Here is a 22,254-nt window from a genome sequence, read left to right as displayed (position 1 = left end):
ACCAGCCACTCCTCAGAAGGAAGGTTGGGCAATCTACTTCCATAGTGATACCACCTCGGAAACCCAAGTAAGGGTCGCTATGAGTTGGGTCCGACTCCACAGCACATAACAAGAACAACAACAATCTTTACAGAAGCAGAGTGTCTCTTCTTTCTCCCGCTGAGTGGCTGGTGGGTTTGAACCACCAACCTTTCAGTTAGCAGCCAAGCACTTACACCACTGCTTCACCAGGGCTCTTCACACATTATATCATATATACAACTATTATATATGTGAAGAGAGAAAGAGAATGATAAAATGATATCTGATGAATAAACAGGTGAAGTATATATGGGAGTTGTTTGTCATATTTTTGCAACTATTATGTACATTTAAATTTAAATAAATAAATAAAGTGTCTTAAAAATATTTTTTGAGTACATGAAGTGCAGAAAGTAACCATGGTTAGAAAGTATTTGTGAAAGTTACCAACGATTGTGCTGCTGGAATGTTCAGAGAGGACATAAGAAAGATATGCCAAGGAGAGAAATAGCCAAGCCAATTTAAAATGTAACTGAAGTGAAGAAGTGGAGGGCAATAAAGACGGCTTTGGATTTGGCCAATCTATCTGGAGAGGCAGCTAAATGCAAGAATAGAAGCCAGAATTAAGGTGTTCAGTGAGGCAGTTGAAAGCTAGACAGATGATTAGCATCCTCACAGGTAAAACTCTTTCAGTTACTAGAAAGGCTACAATTTAGAGCTACTTGACTTCAATGCTTACTTTCTTCCATACTTAAAGTGGTTCTGTGAGCTATTTCAATTTGTCAGTCTTTGATGTTAATTTTTTAAAGTTGTAAATTTAAAAAGTATAAGGTTCTATGTTTTCACATTACATTTTAAGGTGAACTCGTGTTTATTTCCTGAATATAGTAAGAGATGGGCCTTTGTTCCAATTATAACTATCTGAAAAATTGTAGACGTTTGTAGAATATAAAGTATTTGATTAATGTTATTTTTCTTAGACTTATAAATGGTAACTATTCAGTTACATATAGTTTTCGATTTGAGTATTACTTAGATAGAGTTTCATTTTAAAGAATACAATAATAAATTGTAATTCTCAGAGACTAAAACGACCTAGTTGTAGTATGTTAAGGAACCCTGGTGGAGCAGTGGTTAAACACTTAGATGCTAACTGAAAGGTCAGAGATATGAACCCACCAGCTTGCTCAGAGGGAAAAAGATGTGGCAGTCTGCTGCTGTAAAGATGTACAGCCTTGGAAACTCCGTGGGGCAGTTCTACTCTGTCCTATAGGTCACTATGAGTTGGATTTCAACTCAGTGGCAGAGGGTTTGGTTTTTTATTTTGATTTTGTAGTATGTTATGATTTTATTGTTTAGCTCCTTCTTTCCATAGAATTACTGTTTATAACCACTTCCATACCCCCAAGGGGACTTAGTAGGATTAAAGACTTCTGATTCACTTTGTATTTGAAGATACATCTTTTTTTTCCCCTCCATCTTTGCTCAGCTAGTGGAATCAATGATGAATTCTCAACTCCAAGGGGTAAGCTGTTTTTAGTAAAGCCCTGCAGCTAGCTTTTGACTCCTTAGAAATAGCATCGATTCCTTCCTTCTCCTGTATTTGTTTTTGTGAGAATGATAGAATCCTGCATAGGCATGATTAATTATCATGCTTAGGTACTTTTAAGCATGTGATAGTTTTAGTCTTGTCCATTTAAATTACATGTGTTATACATACCCGGGCTCCTATTAGAGGAGCAAATAAGCAAAATTAGAGTTATATTTGTTTTGTATGTACACTGAAGCGAAAACAAAGTAACTGAATGGTAGAAGAGGCCTACAGATTGTATGAGGATGAAGATAACATTAGGGTCAGTGTTGCTGAGTGACACATGGTAAGGGCAGCAGACTGGGGACAGAGAACAAAAGTTTATAGATGAGTATTTTGGAACTGGGTAATTTTGAGTAGAAAAAGAGCCCTGGGGTGCAACAGTTAAGTACTCGGCTGCTAACCAAAATATTCACAGTTTAATCCCACTCAGGACCTCCAGGGGAGAAAGACCCGGCAATCTGCTCCTGTAAATATGCTAGCCTAAAAAAAGCCTATGAGACAGTTCTGCTCTGTCACATGGTGTCTGCATGAGCTGAAATTCTCTCAACAGCACCTACCAACAACAACAATTTTGAGTAATGAGTAGATCTAAGGTTTTCTCCCATCTGTGGGTGGCTCTAATGGAATAGAGAATAAAGTCATTATATTTAAGAAGTTATGATATTATAAAACTAAACTGTCAGGTCAAAAAAAAAATTACCATCACCAATAGAGTGCACACAAAAGAAAACCAAATGAACAGAAAAATAATATTTTCTTTTACTTCATGTTTATGTTCTGTTTAGGAGCTCTGGTAGCATAGTGCCTAAGGCACTTGACTGACTGCTAACCAGAAGGCTGGCCGCTCAAACCCACCAGCCACTCTTCGGAAGGAAGGTTGGGCAATCTACTTCCATAGTGATACCACCTCGGAAACCCAAGGAGGGTTCGCTATGAGTTGGGTCCGACTCGACAGCACATATCAACAACAACATATGTTCTGTTTATTAGCAAGAAGGTCTTTCCGTCACTATTTTTATAATATCTTAACTTAAAAACCATTGAAATGTATGCCATATTTAAATCCTTTATTTTTGGGAAGAAAATTGAAGGAGTGTGTTCCCATTCTTTTCTACTGTCATTGTTAGGTGTCATCGATTCAGGTACGACTTATAGTGACCCTATGCACAACAGAAGGAAACTCTACCCAATCATACACCACCTCTCAATTAGTAAAAGCTATGATTGAGTCAATTGTTGCAGCCACTGTGCCAATTCATCTCACTGGGAGTCTTCTCTGTTTCACTGACCCTCTGCTTTACCAAGAATGATGTCCTTGTCCAGGAAGCGGTCCCTCCTGATAACATGTCCAAAGTACATGAGATGGAGTCTTGCTATGCTTGCTTCCAAACAGCATTCTGGCTGTACTTCTTCCAAGACAGACTTACTCATTCTTCTGGCAGTCTATGGTAGATACAGAATTTTTCTTCTGTCTTCCTTATTCATTATCCAGCTTTCACATGTATATGAGACAATTGAAAATACTATGGCTTGAGTGAGGCACACCTTAGTCCTCAAGGTGACAGCTCTGCTTTTTAACACTTTAAAGAGAGCTTTTGCAGCAGATTTGCCCAATGCAATACATTGATTGATTTCTTGAGACCACAATTCGATATTGGTGTCTGATAAAGTCAATACCAATATCCATTATTATTTTAGTTTCTATTTGAAATGGATGCTTGTATATGTTGACCAGAGAATGGGGGGGGGGAGTTGCAATTTTAGCTTGAAAATCTTTAGAAGTGCATAGTTGTACTGCAGTTGTGAATCTCCTTAGATTTTTAAGGAGGCTGCTTCAAAGGGTGTCATTAATAATCTTCTCAGGTGCTTACAAAGCATGTGTCTGTCAGCAGAATTAGAGAATCACCCAACTAGAGAACAGGTTTCACAATACCCTGAGACCTATTTTGTTCATTAGAGAGGAAAATGGCTTGTTTTAAGTCTACATTGACATGCTTGCTAATTTCATCAGTAAAAGCTATTCATTGTGGTCAGGTTTAATTTAGAGCCTGTTAAGGTTCAGATTAAAGTTGACCAAGTTACTTCTACAGCATACTTCTTATATGAAAGTATAGCCAACATTGAGTAATGTATACAAAAGTGAGAAGCAAAGAATAGCCTAGTTGGTTGAAGGTGAATTAATATTAAATCCAAGAAAAATAGCCTGATAAAGATAATCTTTGTTACATAAACATCTCTAAGCACCAAAAGCATGGTTTCCCGCTTAAATTACACAAACCATACATAACGCATTTGTTCACTGCTATATTAACAGCTTCTAGAATAACGCTTAGCCCTCAGTGAATATTTATCAAATGAATGAATGAATTAATTAATTAATTAATGTACTTTCCTAGCTATGTGTGTCAATTCCTTGTTAAATTTGAGAGGAAAAGTTGATTTTATCTGATGTTTCTGCATAAGACTGTTTTAAAAAAAAATCTGTTGAATGCATTCAAATATTTGAAGGTAAAGAGTTCCAAAGCACCTTTCCAGTTTGCTTTGTCACAGATGACCAGATTTTAACATTCTAACCCTGGAAAATGTCTTCTTTCATAAGATCTATCTATTACTGTATGGCTCCTACTTTAAAATTTGTTCAGCACTCTCCAACAGACTTACACCACTTACTTCAGTAGCTATCTTTGGTGATTTGTTCCATATTTCTAACATCCTTTTGTGTAAAGAAACCATAAAAGTTAGAAACCTGAAAATTGGATTTTTCTTCTGAGCAATCATGGCTTACAAATGTGGAGAATGTGTTAAAAGTTAGCCCCTGCAATTTTTCGATCCAGAGAGGGGAAAATACTCAGAATCGATGTACAATGTTTGGATAAGTTTTTTCCCTGCATTATTTTCATATAACCAAAACCAATTGAGCTTAAATCACAAAACCGATCTTGCCACCTCTTCACAAAAGAAACAATGCAGAGTGATCAAATTTTGGCCTTTGCAACACCAAATATCCTTAGAAAATCAACAGGAGTCAAAGGACATAGTTGATAACTAAATTTCATAAACATTGCTATCTACTACACTCCTCACTTTTGTTGCCCTGATGTGGTAGTAGAAAGAACATCAGATTTAAAATCAGACAGACTTCTGGCTTGGTTATTATTAGAATAGGAAGGAGAAAAGATCTGTCACATAGTGATTATAAATTAATAATCTCACTGCCATTGTGTTGATTCTGACTCATAGCAACCTCCATCGGGTTTCCAAGACGGTAAATCTTCACAGTAGATTGCCCTGTCTTCCTTTTGCAGAGTGGCTAGTGGGTTTGAACTGCCAAACTTCTGATTAGCAGTCAAATGCCTTAGTCACTGCACTAACCAAGCTCCTATACATTTATAGTAATGGTCAATTTTAATTTCAACAATTGAAACAAAATGAATTCAATTTTCCATTTTAAAACCAAAGCAATACTACAAGAAAAGTATCTTATTTTTGCATAAATTTCTTTCTAAATCTTGCTGAGACCTTGACCCTTCAGTGTAGAGAGATTAAGATGCCACAGACACTAAATAGATACTTGAGAGAGGAGATATTTCTTAATGATTAGCATTGCTATCTAGAAATTAAGTTATTTGTTGGCTATATTCTATTTGGTATTTTTATCTAAAGCAGTATGAAAGTTTTTTTTTTATAATATAGGAAAATATAAATACTAACTTCAAGCCTAATGATTCCCAAACTTGTCTGTTAAGTAAACAATGTGTTAGAAATATCAATTCCCAGCCATCCCCACCATTGAGTTATTAGTCCTGGGGTGAGTAGAGCAAAGAAGCCTGGGTGATTCTTATGGTCAGGTAACTCTGGAGAAATACTAATATAACACATCTACATCGTCTTCTCATTTTATAGGCGAGGAATCTCAGGTACAAAGAAGTTAAATAACTCATCTCTTAATTCAACTCTGTCCTTTCTCTGTTCTAAATTATACACCTTAATTTTGACACCACGTAAAATGAAATTACAACTATAAATAGCACTCTTTCTCTTAAATGCATTATCACAATTCAGAATTACATCTCTACTAGTGGCACTCATATATATCGGTTTAAGTAAAACTAAGATGCTCTGCAGTGGCTCTTAAAAAGTGAGGCAAATCTATAATCCAGAATTTCATTTGAAATATTTTTAGTATCTAAGAATGAAACACATTACTTGTTAAATTTTTCTCTGCAAATCCCTACACAATAGTGATTGATATCCAGTAACATCTTCTTTCTTATGTCTAAAAGTGTTTTAATTGGCTTGAAAACTGCACTTTACTTTGTATTACATACATGAAATGCATAATGCTGGAGAACCTCAATATTAAGTTATATTTGTTCCTTCAGGGAATGACGCAGGATTTGGAACAGAGACGCCCCCAGTTGGACGAACTCATTACCGCTGCCCAGAATCTGAAAAACAAGACCAGCAATCAAGAGGCTAGAACAATCATAACTGATCGAAGTAAGTCTTTTCACAGGAATGTGAAACTCATTGCAGATGCATGAAAAGTTTCATTATGAACATTAGTTCATATACCCTCATCACGTTTATAAAAATAGTGTTAAAAAGTTGTAAATTCGAATTACTGTACTGAGAATTTCAGTCCATAATATTATCTTTCTATAACTGAGCTTAATTTCAGTGAGTAGAGGAAATATGATTTTTGTTACTTCGGGGCTTGTATAGTTGCAAGACATGAGTGGCGGGCATGGTGTGGCAGAACGTTTGCTTCTCAGTTGTGATCTATCCAGGTCAGCATCAATGGAGATTCCATTATTCCCTCATGTCCTGGGTTGTTGATTCAAGCAGGGAGCTGCTTCCTGGATCATCTCTCATTCTAGTCTACAGTAGTACTTTTGGATCTGGATGTCTCTCTGCTATTTTGATACTCTACTATGTAATACCAGAAGTCATTGCACTGTTCCTTATGTCACACTGGGGTGGACAAGAACTTTGGGATGATGTATAAGGCCCATCTTCCTAGATATTGCATGTACTCTTTTTCTTCTTTACTCGGAGTGATTGTATGTAGTATATGTGAATGTCTGTGGTCAGAGAGAACGATAGAGAGAAAAGTAGGAGGAACTACTCTCTATCCTGTTTCTCCTAGAGACTCTTCTCGGGAATAAGACCCATGTCACCTCTACTATGAGATTTCCTTACGTCTCCCTGGGTTTCCTCTCTTCCCTACACCCATCTTCCCTCCAGAATATGCTTTGAAAGGGGCCCTTCCACAGGGACACATAGAGATATTGAACTTTTGTACTTACCCTACCTTCCTCTAACTAGAAAAATTATTTCTAGTATAAGATTGGGGCAACCCTTCCTTTAATCATCTACTTTCCCCAAAATCTTTTGTCTCATACTAAGTCTAAGCCAAGAATATATGCATTCTTTAGCTACATTTTGTTGTATCATCCTTTCCCTAAGGAAATGGAGGAAGAAATCCTGTTAGGGAAGGGGAAGTATAGCCAGAATAAAAGGTTAATAATTGAAAAATATTCTAAGTCACACCTGTACAATAGGTAAATTCTCAGTGATAATAGTTACTATTTTCTTGGGCTACTATTTATCAGGCAGTATGTGTGTGTGTAATCTTTAAAAATCCTGTTAGCTAAATTTCATAATGCCAATTTTATAAATGAGAAAATAGGTTCTCAGAATGGTTAATCCAATTTCACAAATTTACAAAACAAACGAAGAACAGAGGTTGTTGTCGATGATGGTGTTGGAAGCTGTCTGGTCGACTCCAAGGTTAGAATTTCAGAGTTTAGAAATTGCAGATACTTCTTTCTGACTTGAAACTCTGTTCTCCTTCTACCATTTCCTATCTTGTTTTGTTGTTTTTGTTAATGACCTTAATCACGAGGACTAAATCCTTGTTTAGTGTGCAATTATGTATGTTTTGATTCACTTCCTAAAGACATTTCCTCTTTCAGTTTTAGTGATTGTTAATTAAACTAAGCCTTTCTCCACTTGAAAATTTTAACTCTTTGCTGTTGCTCAAGCATTGAATTTAGGCATATGTTGATGTATTAGCTGAGTAGTCCTAGCTGTTATAACAGGTATGCTCCCAATTCTCAGCGGTCACCACAATAGATGTTTACTTTCTACTTTGGTAAAGTCCAAAATAAGCAGCCCTCTATGAAGCCATTCAGGGATTTACACTCATTTGTCTTTTGTGTACAGAGCATCAGGGTTCTATGCATTTAACCTGCAGACAAGGAAGGAGTATTGCTCATGGTAATTTTTTATAAGTCAGGCTTGGAAGTTGGTGCATATACTCTGTTCATAGTCTGTTAGCCAGTCACATGGCCACACCTAGATGCAAAAGAAGCTGGGAAATATTGTTTAATGTTGATCCCAGGAAGAAAAGAACTGGTTTAGTAAGAAGCTAGTCAGTGTCTACTACAGCTAATTTGGATAAGGAAGAATACATATAAGTTCTTTGGTCTGGTATGAGTTATAGTCCATCATTTCTATAACCAGTGATGCAAGAGCAAAATTCCCTTGTAATGACCATCACAGATTGCTGTTCAATTGATATAATAGAATGTTCAACCTCCCAACTGGAACTATGAGGGTTCACCACCAGCTTGCAACACATTGGCCCCAAAGAATGAATCTTAGTGAGTGATTTTCTCAGTATGAGACTAAATTCACATTACACAGTTAAGTGATCTGTTTCTTGCCTAAGAAATATGGAAATTATGGCAAAGACGTTTATGCAAATTTGAGCATACTCTATAGAAAGTCATTTGTTATTTTAGTAATGAAAAATAACATCTTTTTCCCCCAAGAGGAAAATAACGCTAATTTATTTCACAGTATCTTTTCAACATTGTCTGAACATTTTCCATTATCCTTTGCAATCTATTTTTGATATTGTATTGACTTTTTTTCATGATCTAGATTAAAATAGAGTGACTGGAGGGCAGGTTTGTATCTCACTGCTAATATCCAGTGATTTGAATAGTTCTGCTTTTCTGAGCTTTTGTCTTTTAGCAGAGAATACCTTTATGAATATTTTCAGCATAATGGAAAGATTCTAATCCAAATGGTCTCAATAAAAAGCATTTTCAGAAAAGCAAGTGTCTGTTGAGACATGTCATGTTGCTTATTAAGAGCCTAAGCCAGAATCTTAGTTCTAAATACGCCTGAAGTTTTCAATGCTGGTACCAGAATAATTCTGGCAAGACAGGTTTATGTAAACAATGTCATTTGCAGTCGTGCTACACTTCAGTTTATCTCTTGGTTTGAAATCTATGAAATGGGATGGAAATTCAATACTCATAAAGTTTCAGTCATGTTCAAAATATAATTTTTCTTAGTATAGATTTGGTTTTCAGGGAAAGGGCGTAATAAAAGTACTTGCTCAGAAAATGTATTTTCTTATATGAATATTTCAGTCTTCCTTTTTTATTGACCTAAAACTTCTAGAATCGCTTTTAAAAGAATCAGTGAAATAAAGAAAGAAAACATTGAATATGCGTATAATACTGTATTGAAACATTGTTTTCCTCCTTGGTAAATCTCAGTTCATAACTTTGAATAGTTGGGGAAATCTATACATAGTTATTACATTCTATCAAAAGAAAAGTCCAGTAAAAAGTAATTCCTCTCTACTAGCAATGGCCATGATAAAATCTCAAGTAATCGGGTGTGCAAAATACCAATGTTTCTCTGTATGAAACTGTTTTCATGGTATCTGTTGTTTTCAGGTAAATATATTGTTCAAAATAACGTTGCAATCATCTGGGTAAGAGAACAAATTTCATTCTAAATGAGTTCAAATTAGAAATTCTCACAGTCAAATAATTTTCCTTCAGTTCTTTGATTGCTGAATGTGTCAACCAACCATTCCTGGTCATTTTCTTCTGCAAAAGGCTGGGTGAGAGAAACAAAAGCAAAAAAGATAAGAAGGATCTAAAATCACTTCCTTGGAGGTTTCTGAAGTCTGCAAAACTCTTGTCCATGTCTATCAACATTAGTAAAGCGTAATACCAGGAGCTCTGGTAGCATAGTGCCTAAGGCACTTAACTGATAACCAGAAGCCTGGTGGTTCAAACCCACCAGACACTCCTCGGAAGGAAGGTTAGGCAATCTACTTCCGTAGTGATACTGCCTCGGAAGCCCAAGGAGGGGTCGCTATGAGTTGGGTCCGACTCGACGGCACATTAACAACAACAACAAAGTGTAATACCATAATATCTTACATAGCACTGAGGAGATTATGCAAAGAATTGTTCTGTTTATTTCACAAATAATAGCAGTGTGGTAGTTAACATCATGTGTCACCTTGGCTGGTCCTTGTTTTGAGTGGCTGGGCAGCTGGATGTAGTGATTCCCTTTGATGAGACTGGTAGTCAACTCCATGGTGAACTCCACTGTCAGTAGCTGAGAAGCTGCCTTAGGGATGTGGTCTGCTTCCAGTATATAAGGAGAAGCTTTGAGAAAGGTCTTTGAGCTTTTTGGCTCATCTGGATCCTGCATTGGGCCGAATCTTCATCTCAGCGGTCTGCCATGTTTTCTGCCAATCTTGAGACTGTTTAACTAGTGGCCTGCTGTTTTGCTTGAGAATGTTGGGACTGTGCCATTTTACTTATCAACCTTGTGTTCGTCAGCCTCAGCAACCCTCAGCTTCCTGAGCTAAGAGACACCTCCAGCTCCAGAGGGCCGGGATCAAGAGGCAGAGCTAAAGCCTAAGGTTAAGTGGTCATCACCCAGCCCCTAGAGCTGGCACTTTGAACTTGGACTTCTAGCCTCCTAAACTCAAAGAGAATAAATCCCTGTTTGTTAAAGCCTACGTTTGTGGTAGAGGACTGAAAGAAACAGTAAACATAGCTGCTCTGACACTGAGAGTCATGCCACTGTAGCTTCTCCTCCCTAGCCCCTAGCCCTATCATTACAGAGATCTATAGCAATATCCCATACAGTGGTTTTGAGGGCAGGCTGCTTGGGCTTAGTGCTGATTAGCTTCGTAACCTTGAACAAACAACTCAAACTGTCTAATCTATTTCTTCCTGCATAAAACAGGATTAAATCTATCATCCTCATGAGTTTAAAGAATTAATTGAGATAAACACATAGGGCATTTAGGTCAGCCCCTGGCACATAGTAAGAGCTCAATAAAGGTCATCTGTTGTTATATCTAAGGGTGGTTTCAATACTTGATGTGAAAGCATTGAATAAGCTTTATGAGAGGAAGACTGAAGAAGATTTGATGCCTTTGAATTGTGGTATTGGTGAAGAATAGTGAAGATACCATGGAATGCCAGAAAAATGAACAAATCTGTTCCAGAAAAAAAAATGCAGTCACAATGTTCCTTGTAAGTGAGAATGGCCATATTCATCTCACCTACTTTGGTCAAGTTGTCAGAGGGGATCATTCCCTGGAGAAGTATATCATGCTTTTTAAAGTATAGGGTCAGCAAAGAAGGGAAAGGTCCTTAACAAGATAGATTGACACACAGTGGTTGCAATGATGGGCTCACGTATAGCAAAGATTGTGAGGATGGCACAGGACCAGGCAGTGTTTTGTGCCCTTGTACAAAGGTTGGCTATAAGTCAGAGCCAACTTGATGGCACCTAACAACAACTGGATAGCTGTTGTGTTATTGCACAACAATAAAGGATTCAAAAGACCAAAAGTAAAAGATTGTTTTTGGAAAAGGTGGAATGAGGTATGAAAACAGAATTAAGCAAATATTTGGGAAAGTCTTTATGTGGGAGATACTACTAAGCAAGACAATTCTTGTCATTTATTTCATTTTTAATATCCACCATAATATTAGGAGGTAGATACCATTCCTCACATTTTCAACTTAGAAAACTGAGTTCCAGAGAACTTAGGTAACTTGGTGAATGTCCTAGGAAGATAACTAGGGAAGAACTGGGATTCAAATCCATGTCTACATGAGTCTAAATTCTAAGGAATATCAAATGGAGAATGCTTATTAGTCAAAATTTAGGAAAGGCTATTTACTTGAGAGCTTAATATATTAGGTTATTATAATCTGGATTTAATTCTTGCTGAGCCTCTTCATACTTTTGTTCTATATGTATTTACATGTTTTAATATAGGGTGTCTCTTATATGTGTTGTAGATGGGAACCCCAGTAACTGTATGACCTGACCAATTGGATTTAAATCTTTCAGCCACCATTTCCTCATCTATCATGTGAGCTAATAATAATGAAGATGGTAGAGTTATTATAAAGATGAAATTACATAATGTTTCTAAAGTATAGACCTGGACTAGATGTTCATTAAATGATAAGCTATTGTCACAGTGAGATGGATTTGGTACAGAGTAACTGGAAATGTGAGATTATGAAAGATGTGATGTACAGCCTTTTACCAGCCAAGCCAGGGGAGAGATATCTCAGAAAGAATGCCAAGTCTTGACAGAGAGTTTTTTCAATTATTATCATGTGGAATTATTTTTCTAGCTAAAGCTTTTTCAAACTAGTCCAGAATTTTTTGAGTAATTTGGTGACATCTTATAAATTTTAAGAAAATAAATTCACATTGTATTGCTTGAGCAATACAGGACAGTGGAAGGTAGAATGTACTGCTGTGTAAGAATTAAAATACTCTCACAGGATTTTTGAATTAACTGACAGTTTTAAAGCAGCTTTTTCAACCCATTATTCATTGCTGCAACCAAATGTCTGAGATCCTTCATGGTGGAATAAAAAGGCCCTGTTGTTCTTTACCTTTTTATGAAATCTCTATTGCTAATTAAATGCCTGCCAATATCTTGCTCTCAGGTATTGTCTATTAGAGAGTTGCTTATTTTAGAAGTGGAATCAACCATATAAATTTCCTTCTTTTGACATCTACCACCTGCTGTCAACCTGTTACAACTACAAGCAGCTCTCAAAATTTACATCCACCAGGATGCCTCTAGCAACCAAAGAGTTCAGTTCAGTTCAACAAATATTTGAATGCTTACTCTGTGCTACTTAATATCAGAGGTGATGAAGGGGATACAGGGAGGAATAAGATCCACCCTTTGTTTTGAAAGGGCTCACCATCAATTATGGGTATTTGGAAAAGTATTTTCAGGTAAGACAGGCTGGGATAAGTATTTCACTAGGGCAGTATGAGAAAATGTTGGGAGAAAGCAAGAGGAGGGGAGGCTGGCTCTGAATGAGGGCATTTTGGAAGGCTTTCAGGAGGAGGTTAAATTTAATCTAGTCATGAATAGAACTTTGAAAAGCAGAGGAGACAGGGAAGAGAAGGGTATTCCAGGCAAAGATAATAGGAGAATACATAATTAGACCTATGTTTGCAGTGGTGTGATGGATGAATTTGTAGAGTTGGGAGTGTGTATGTGTGTGTGTGTGTGTGTTGTAGATGATAAAGAGAATAAGTGGAGAGCAGTTAAAAGGCAAGAAAACCCAAACTAAGACTCTATCCCACTGTCCCCGAGTCAATTCCAAATCATAGTGGCCCCTGTTGGGTCTAGGACTCTAACCCACTACCCCCTAGTTAATTCCAACTCATAGTGACCTCTATTGGGTTTTCAAGGCTGTAAATCTTTACAGAATTAGATTGCTTCATCTTCCTTCTGCAAAGCAGCTGATGGGTTTGAGCCAACTTTCTGGTTAGCAGCCAAATGCCTTACCACTATACCACCAGAGCTCATTAGAACTGTAGCAGCAGAGTGGAAAGAAATAACAGAAATTGAGATGTGCAGTGGAGCTAGAATTAACAGAATTTAGACATTGATTGGATGTTTGGAATTAAAGATCTAAGAGAGGGCATGCTTCTAAAATTTTGAGAATGAATGCTTTGAAAAATGAAAATGTCATAACCAGAGACAAACTCAGGACAAACACACACTGAAGACAGAGTTTACAGATGTTTAACTATATTTAGTTTTCAGTATCTTCTGCTGAATAATCTATCTAATAACATGTTTCTTAGTGATACTTTGAATACAATAAGGATGTGTTGAAACACTTTAGCTGATACTATTAGGGATCTTTATGTTATCTAGATCCATTTTCTGACTTAACCCTCTGTATACCAGGAAACATATACAGAGGGTTAAGTCAGAAAACGGATCTAGATAACATAAAGATCCCTGATAGTATCAGCTAAAGTGTTTCAACACACTGTATACCAGGAAAAATAGGAGCTCTGGTAGCATAGTGCCTAAGGCACTTGACTGCTAACCAGAAGGCTGGAGGTTCAAACCCACCAGCCACTCCTTGGAAGGAAGTGTGGGCAATCTACTTCTGTAGTGATACTGTCTCGGCAACCCAAGGAGGGGTCGCTATGAGTTGGGGCCGACTCAATGACACACAACAACAACATACCAGGAAAAATAATAATTACCATTTGCCAACTAGGTCTAAAAGTCTCTGAATATTTGAAGCTATTCTACAAATGTAAGAAAAAAAAAAGATAATGAAAAACCACTTTATTAGAAATTTCAAGAATTTAAACATCAAAAGATCTCTTTGTATCAAATAAATGTTGGTATACAAATATCATGTGATGAAGTCTTTCCTGGTGAATGAATGGCTGGATTAAACTGGCATGTTTGCTTTCTGTCCCTAGACATTCATTAATCCTTGAGTTTGAAAAGAATTATCTAGGTTATCATCTGAAGACACATAGTCTAAGATTTCACTTATAAAATCAATTTCACCATCACTGTGAGAGTTCTGAATGCTATTTTCTGTCTATCTGAATCCATCTCCTAATGTGTCTAATAATTGTGAAATATCATGCTCTGGCACTTTTCCTGTCTTTGCCATTATGGGGGAAAAATGGAAAATTCCAAGTTTTCAACTCTGTTCAATGAAAGCTAAAAGCAGATGCCAAATATGGTGTCCCCAGTCTTTTATACCTTCTTGAAAGAAGATGTAATATAGTGTAATAAGTAAACAGGAGAATGAAGATTTATTTTCATATGGCATCATCCTTTCTAAGAGATTCTGTCATTACTCCATGTATTTATTGAGCTATTTGAGCTCATTTAGGAATAATTGATGAATAATGATGAAATGGTAATATGATTCACAATACAGAAACATATGATCATTAAAACCAAACACGCTGCCATCGAGTCGGACCGACTCATAGCAACCCCTCCTTGTGTTTCCGAGGCAGTATCACTACGGAAGTAGATTGCCCAACCTTCCTTCCAAGGAGTGGTTGGTGGGTTTGAACCGCCAGCCTTCTGGTTAGCAGTCAAATGCCTTAGGCACTACACTACCAGAGCTCCCTATGATCACTGTTGTTGTTGTTGTTGTGTGCTGTGGAGTCGGACCAACTCATAGCGACCCCTCCTTGGGTTTCCGAGGCAGCATCACTACGGAAGTAGATTGCCCAACCTTCCTTCCGAGCCTATGATCACTAAGAACCCACAATATATCTTAGACATGTAAGATGGTTTAAGAGATCCATTGTTATTTAAAAATGAAAATGAATTTTAGTCTATTTTAAAAATAAGTTAAAAATTTTCTTTGTACTTTTTGGTATACCCCTAGGAAAGAATAACAATCACAAATATCATTTTTAACAAATAGTTAGGACATCTCCAAAAGAAACCCCCCTGGAAAACTAAATTTTGGTCCAGTTGTCCCTAATGATATAACCTGGGTTGAACAAAACATCACTTGCTCAATATTACTGCAAAAAGATTAGTTTCACTATATATGTATTACTATTATTATAGATCTTTTTCTTCTAGTATTATTTGCTAAAGATAGTGAGGTTTGTAATGGCATGTGTTTCTTCACATGCACATTTCATGAGTTTTAAATTTTTCATTAGTCAATCTATTTTATAGGGTACCTGGAAATATCCATTAAGCAATAGAAGTGATCTTTGATATCTTAATGTTAGCTGTCATGATTATATTCAATTATTAATTGTTCAAGTAAGCATGCAATAGAAAAAATAAATATATTTTATTTAAGTCAATGTAGTTACAATTGTGAATATAAATAGTGTTTCCTACCATTTGCTTACTTTTCATTATGTTTCTTTTTAAGAGGAAAGCTTTGGGCTAACAAATGTTTTAGTCATCCACTTTAAAAATTAAACATAGTGAACATAACTATTAAATAAACCAATTAATGAAAATTATTTTTCTTTTTGTATAATAGAATAAAGATGGTGATGAATAAATATGCTTTACAGAATCCCACACTCAGACAAAGTAAGATGATAGAACAAATAAAAACAGAAATGGTTGTGTCAGTAACAGAAATTCCAGATATTTGTAGGCTAACGTTTTTATCTTATGTTTTAATGGAGCATTGCAAATAAAGATAAGAATTTCTGATATGGTTTGGTATCTGTGGCCGTAAATAAGGATACTCTTCCCTGGCCAGGGTCTCCGGGTGATGCAAACAAGGAAGTTCTCAACCACTAGCCAAAAAGTTGGTGGTTGGAACACTCTCAGAAGTACCTCAGAAGACAGGTCTGGCGATCTGCTTCTGAAAGGTCACAGACAGCCTTGAAAAACCTATGGAATTTTTCTACTCTGCACACATGGGATTGTCATGAGTCAGAATTGACTTTACAGCAACTGGCAAATAACTCTTTGGTCATACCATGCAGTTTGGATGATGCTAAGCAATGAGTTTGATACGCCCATGGACTGCTACTAGAAGATGCTCCCACTTTTCCACTGCTATTGGAAAATTATAGGGATGGTTATTTTGGACCCAATATTTCTTTCTTTAGGAGCTCTGGTGATATAATGCCTAAGGCATTTGACTGCTAACCAGAAGGCTGGCAGTTCAAACCCACCAGCCAGTCCTTGGAAGGGGTCACTATGAGTCGAATTGACGTGACAGCAGTGAGTTTGGTTTGGTATTTCTTTATCAGAATACCCTCATTCATAATTTTTTTTTTTTATTTTAAGAGCTTGTTTTACATTCAAGGTCATGCGTACATTTAGTTTCATTCCCCATTTGCCATGTCCAATCCTAACCCAGTCTCCTCCCCTCCCTACCCTGCAACCCTCCCCCTGTGTCCCTCATAATTATGCACTCCTGTTTGTCCTGCATTTCCTCAGTTTGAATGTTGGTCCTCTGGTATCCCATGGTCTATTTTTCTAAGGGATGTATTACCATAGAGTATGTGCGTGCGGCATCCTGGGTCATCATTCATAATTTGAATGACATAACAAATTGCCTGCCACTCATCTTTATTCTGGGGTACCTGCCTTGAAGGAAGAATTTAGAAAAATGAGCCAGAAGGATTAGTAGAATGTGACCTTTCTACTTGCAAAAGAGCTGGGCTCATCCAACTTTAGTCAAGAAAAGATGTTTGCATAGTAACCCATTGCTACAAAACAAACACCCCAAAACTTGGTGTCTTAAAACAGAAAAAAAAAAAAAACATTTATTACCTCTCACAGATTTTGTAGATCAGGAATTCAAGAGTGGGTTGATTGAGTGGTTCTGTCTTTGAATCTTTCATCAAGTTGAAATCAGATGTTAACTGGGGCTTCAATCATCTGAATCCTTGACTGTGGCTGGGTGAGCCACTTCCATTGTGGTTCACTCACATGGTTGGTGAGTTAGTCCCGGAAAGTTGGCTCTTCTCCAGGGGACAGCTGGCTTCTCCCATAACAAGACATCTACAAGCCCCAGGCAGAAGCTGCAGTGCCTCTGATGACCTACCCTTGGAATTCATACACTGTCACTTCTGCAGTAATTTATTTGTCAACAAGTCCTGATTTAATGAATTAAAGGGGTAAGGATTACACAAGGGCATGGATATCAGGATGTGAGTATTACTGAGAAGTAATTTGAAGCTGACTACCACAGGATTTATCAAGCCTTCCAATGAAGGTTTTCTGAAACATGACCCCATGTTACTTTGGCTGTTTCTATCAGACACCCCAGAAAATGTCAGTCCCATTCTCCCCCTGGAAGTGGCAGACCACCAGTGCTTGCCATTTATCTGGCATGTGCAAATATACATTGAAAGGAACAAAAACCCATGAAGATTTATTTTTAAGCACATTGATCATTACCACAGGTCCACTCAGCCTGGCTCCACATGGAAAATATGAGTATTAGAAAGAAAACTTTTGAGTTTTTGAAGGCTAAGGGGAAAACATGGGCAGCTATTAGTTGGTTATGGGTTGATGATGACAACACTGATGATTATTACTTTTATGTTCATGAAACAAACATAAGAATATCTTTCTCCAAGCCAATGAACTTCATGTATAGTCAAGACCGATTTGTCAGTGGAGGCTTGTTTATTGCTAGGATGCTGAACAGGTTTCAGTGGAGCTTCTAGAGTAAGACATGCTAGGAAGAAAAGTCTGGCAATATACTTCCAGAAATCAGCCAATGAAAATTCTGTGGATCACAACACTCCAGAACACAACTGATCATGGGGATGTGCAGAACTGGGCAGTGCTTCATTGTGCATGGGATCACCGTGAGGTAGGGGCTGATGACAACTGACAACTAACAACAGCAGCAACAAAACCATTGACTCCAAAAGGAGAAGACTTGGTTTACATTTTGGGTCTGCCCTGTATTGACAGTGGGGCCTTTAGAAAATCTCTTAATTTTGTTTTCTCCTCCATAAAACTGGGCCCCTTATACTTTCCATACCAGATTGCTGTGTGGTTTAAATGTAAAAATTTATGGAACAACCCTTTTCAAACAGGTATTCACTATATAAATATCAGTTATTCTTGCTACTGAGAGCTCCACTAGGCCTTATAGGGGTTGACAATAATAGAGCCACCCAGGGATTCCTTCTTTAAGGTTAAGCATATATATATATATATATATATATATATATATATATATATACTTTTATTTTCAGAGTTTCCAGGAACTGCATAGTCTGTTTTATCTGTAACTCTAATCCAAGTTTGCAAGAACAAAGCCATTGAGAATCCACTGAAAATCTGTAAGGCACAGATAGACATAGTAAACCTGACCAGTGCAATCAGGTTTTTTTCTTTCATACAGGAACCATGGAACTCTTGCCCTTGGGCCACAACTGGCTTTCAGAAAAACAGAACTGGGAGAAAGAAGGAAAGGCAGGGTCAGGGTGTCATAGACCAGCCTAATTCACTTGTTATCTTAAAAATATACACTAAACAACAGAATATCTGAAGAGTCCCAAGTGCACAGAAAAATAACAAAGGGAAATATCTTTCTCTATAATTAAACAGAAAACTGTGCCATGAATTGATAAAATCCAGTCAACCTGAAAATGTGAACATCAAGTGTAATTGTGCAGAACGAAATGGTAATATGAACAACATAGGAATATATGGGCTGATGCTGGCCTTTTAAGACAATAGCACTCTACCTGTTCCTTGTTAATGATTCGGTTTAGTCTTATCTGTTGTAGAAACCACTAAAAGGAGAAGGAATGATCCTTCTGGACTATAAAATTGGAAATTCTCTCAGTTATTTTAGGGACTCATAAATTGCTCAGAATTTTAGGATAGCAGTTTATGTGTCTCTCATTGTTGGGTACCATGCCAAATATACTTTGGGACATGAGAAATAGAGTGGGATCCATTTTTCTCTTAGCATCTGGCAGGGCATTCCAAATGCCCAGGTTTCCCCTCAGCAGCTGTGTTTAAGTAACTGGAAACATGGCCAGAAAACCCCAGAATATGAAACAAAATTTTCACTTACTTTAGGGGTCAGGCAAAATCAATTTTATTCGGATTCTAAAAATCTCATCTTATAAAATAATACTTTACAATTGTGTTGTACTTTACATGCATTGGGTAAATAAGTGTGCATGTGTGTGTGTGTGTGTGTGTATGTGTGAGTCAATTTGATTTCCACATCAGCCCCTAATTAAATAAATGAGGGAACCAAGAATCAAAGATATTAAAACCTTTTCAAGATCATATATATAGCAAATGGTAGAACTAGGATTTATTCCAAGTCTTCTAATTCTAAAATGGATGTTAGATGAGTGTTCCTTCCCCATACCTATGCTGAAATGACACTACATTTGGAGCATCAGTTATGGCAAGTATATATGTGTGTGTGTGTGTGTAGTTCACACATATACATATATACTTTATATGCATACACATAGTCTTGCATAATCATTATGTACCTATTTCTATTTAAATATTATATATATTATTGATAGTTTGTTTCAATTAAATTAAAATTTGTTCTTGTTGTTAGATGCCACCGAGTTGTCTCTGACTCATAGAAACCCTATGTCCAACAGAACGAAATACTGCCTGGTCCTGTGCCAGCGTCATGATCCCTGATAACACCCGAGCCCATTGTTGCAGCCACTGTGTCAATCCATCTCATGGAGGGCCTTCCCCTTTTTCGCTGACCCTCCACTTTACCAAGCATGATATTCTTCTCCCAGGAATGGTCCCTTCCAACAACATGACCAAAGTAGGTGAGACAAAGTCTGGCCATTCTCCCTTCCAAGGAGCATTCTGGCTACACTTCTTCCAGGACAGATTTGTTAGTTCTTTTAGCAGTCCATGGTACTCTCAGTATTCTTCGCCAACACCACAACTCAAAAGCATGAACTCTTCTTCACTCTTCCTTATTCATTGTCCAGCTCTCATATGCTTATTAAATTAATATATATTGGCAACTTATTGAGTCATGAAATTTAAATGTTCTCAGAGGGGTTAATTCCAATCCCTTTAAGCAAATTCACATTTAAACCATCTTGAAAAGATAGGAATCTAACTTTTTTTTTAATTCCAAAAGGAGACTCTTAATGATAGTTCAGACAGGAAAGGCAGGGGTGGGGTCTCTTTCTTGTGTTGCCACTTTAATAAGTTACCAAATACCAGGGGTTTGGAATTCCAAACTCTGTTTTATCTCTCTGAGGACATTTTCCACTTTATATGTTTTATGTCCCTGACTGAACTGTAAGCTTCAAACTGTCACTCCTTTATAATTGAATTCCAACAGTTCCAATGTTTGTTTAGAAAAGAACAGACACACCAAACCAAACAAAAAAAAAAAAAAAAAACCCAAAACACACTGCCATCGGATCAATTCCAACTGATAGTGACCCTATAGGTCAGGCTCAAATCTGTAAATCTTTATGGAAGCAGACTGCCACATATTTTTCCTAGGGAGCCACTAGTGGTTTCAAACCTCCAACCTTTCAGTTGGCAGCTCAGGATTTTAACCACTGTGCTAATAGAGTAGCCAGGAGCTACTATAGGACTACAAATTGCCATCATCACCTGCATCATCATGAATTACCATTAGAAAGAATTAGCCTGAAGAGACTAACAAAATGGACTGCTTCGAAACAAATAAGAATCAAATAAACAAAACCCAAATCAAACAGATGTAGACTTTAGAATGACAAATAAAGTTTTTTTTCAATCTTAAGGAATTGAGAGTGTTTTTGAGTACAATCTTTTGTAAACAGAACAGATTTGAAAAGCACCTTCCTCCAATTCCACTTCATATACCTCATCTAGCAGAAAATGTACTATAGTAGGTCATTTGAACAGAGCTCTGGTACTAGAGTGGTTAAGCCATTTGGCTGTTAACAAAAAGCTCAGTGGTGCAAATCCAACCAGGTGCTGCACTGAGTAAAGATGGGGCAGTCTGCTTCCATAAGGATTTATAGCTTTGGAAGCCCCATGAGGGTTGCTATGAGTCAGAATGGACTCAATGGCAGTGACTTTGAGTTTTGAGGCCATTTGACGTGTTCTTCACTTCACTCTTGGAGATTCTGCTAAATTGAACATCATGACAATCATCTGTAAACAGAGAAGCCTTACTTTTTTTTTTAAAATTTGTATTGAGATTTGGGTGGAAGTTTACAGAGCAAATTCATTTTCCATACAGCAGTTCACATATACTTTTGCTTCATGACATTGACTGCAGTTTCCCACAATGCAACAGCTGTTTTCCCACTTCCTGGTCATAGTTACCTCTTCCCTGTGTCCTTCCTTCCCACCCCCGTGAGCTGTCTCCCTGTGCATACACAGCCATTCTATTCTCCCATGATTGGTCTCTCCAAGGAGTGTATCTGCCTAATGTAAATGTTCGGCTCATAGGCCTGTCTTTTGTTTGCTTGGAAGCCACAGGAGTGGGTTCAATTCCAGACCTGAAGGGTAGCTAGGGGCCATAGTCTCAGGGGTATCACCAGGCTCTACCAGACCAGCAAACCTGATCTTTTTTTTTTTCTGATGATTTTGAGTTTTGTTCCACATTTCAGAAGCCTTACTTTTGAGAAAAGAGCTCTGGAGGCATAGTAGGTACCCCATTTGGCTGCGAACCAGAAGGTCAGCAGTCCAAACCCACCAGCTACTCTGCAGGAGGAAGATGATGAAATCTGCTTCCTTAAAAATTCACAGTCTTAGAATCCCAGTGAGGGTCTCTGTGAGTTGGAATCGACTCAATGACAGTGGGTTTGTTTGTTTTTTGGTTTACTTTTGAGAAGCTAAAATCTTTCTCCCCCGCTGCTATCTTGAAAGTAGAAATTTAGATTAGAATTTTCTATGTTTATAATAAAAATGTCTTTTTTGTTTTATCATGATGTCTGTTGTAAGGGTTTAGAGAACTCAAATCAGGGGAAGAAAAACATGTTATAACTAAAGAAAAAAAGAATGTGAATTTATACTA

At 37.3% G+C, this 22,254-nt stretch overlaps 1 protein-coding gene across 1 annotated transcript in view; it reads left to right on the top strand.

Annotated features, from left to right (window-relative positions):
* The window catches only part of LOC103201376 (dystrophin-like), a 2,052,823-nt gene that overhangs the window by 1,224,391 nt on the left and 806,178 nt on the right, over positions 1 to 22,254 (top strand). The window contains exon 40 of the mRNA XM_042781676.1: positions 5,998 to 6,115. Coding sequence (XP_042637610.1) covers positions 5,998 to 6,115 — 118 coding nt within the window. The remainder of the gene's footprint in view (positions 1 to 5,997; positions 6,116 to 22,254) is intronic.

This window comes from Orycteropus afer, unplaced genomic scaffold, assembly GCF_000298275.1.
Source record: "Orycteropus afer afer isolate SDZICR_OR568_19922 unplaced genomic scaffold, OryAfe1.0 scaffold00148, whole genome shotgun sequence".
In the NCBI taxonomy this organism is placed as follows: Eukaryota; Metazoa; Chordata; class Mammalia; order Tubulidentata; family Orycteropodidae; genus Orycteropus; species Orycteropus afer.
Note: the sequence above shows the minus strand (reverse complement) of the source record. Positions and strands in the feature narration are given on the sequence as shown.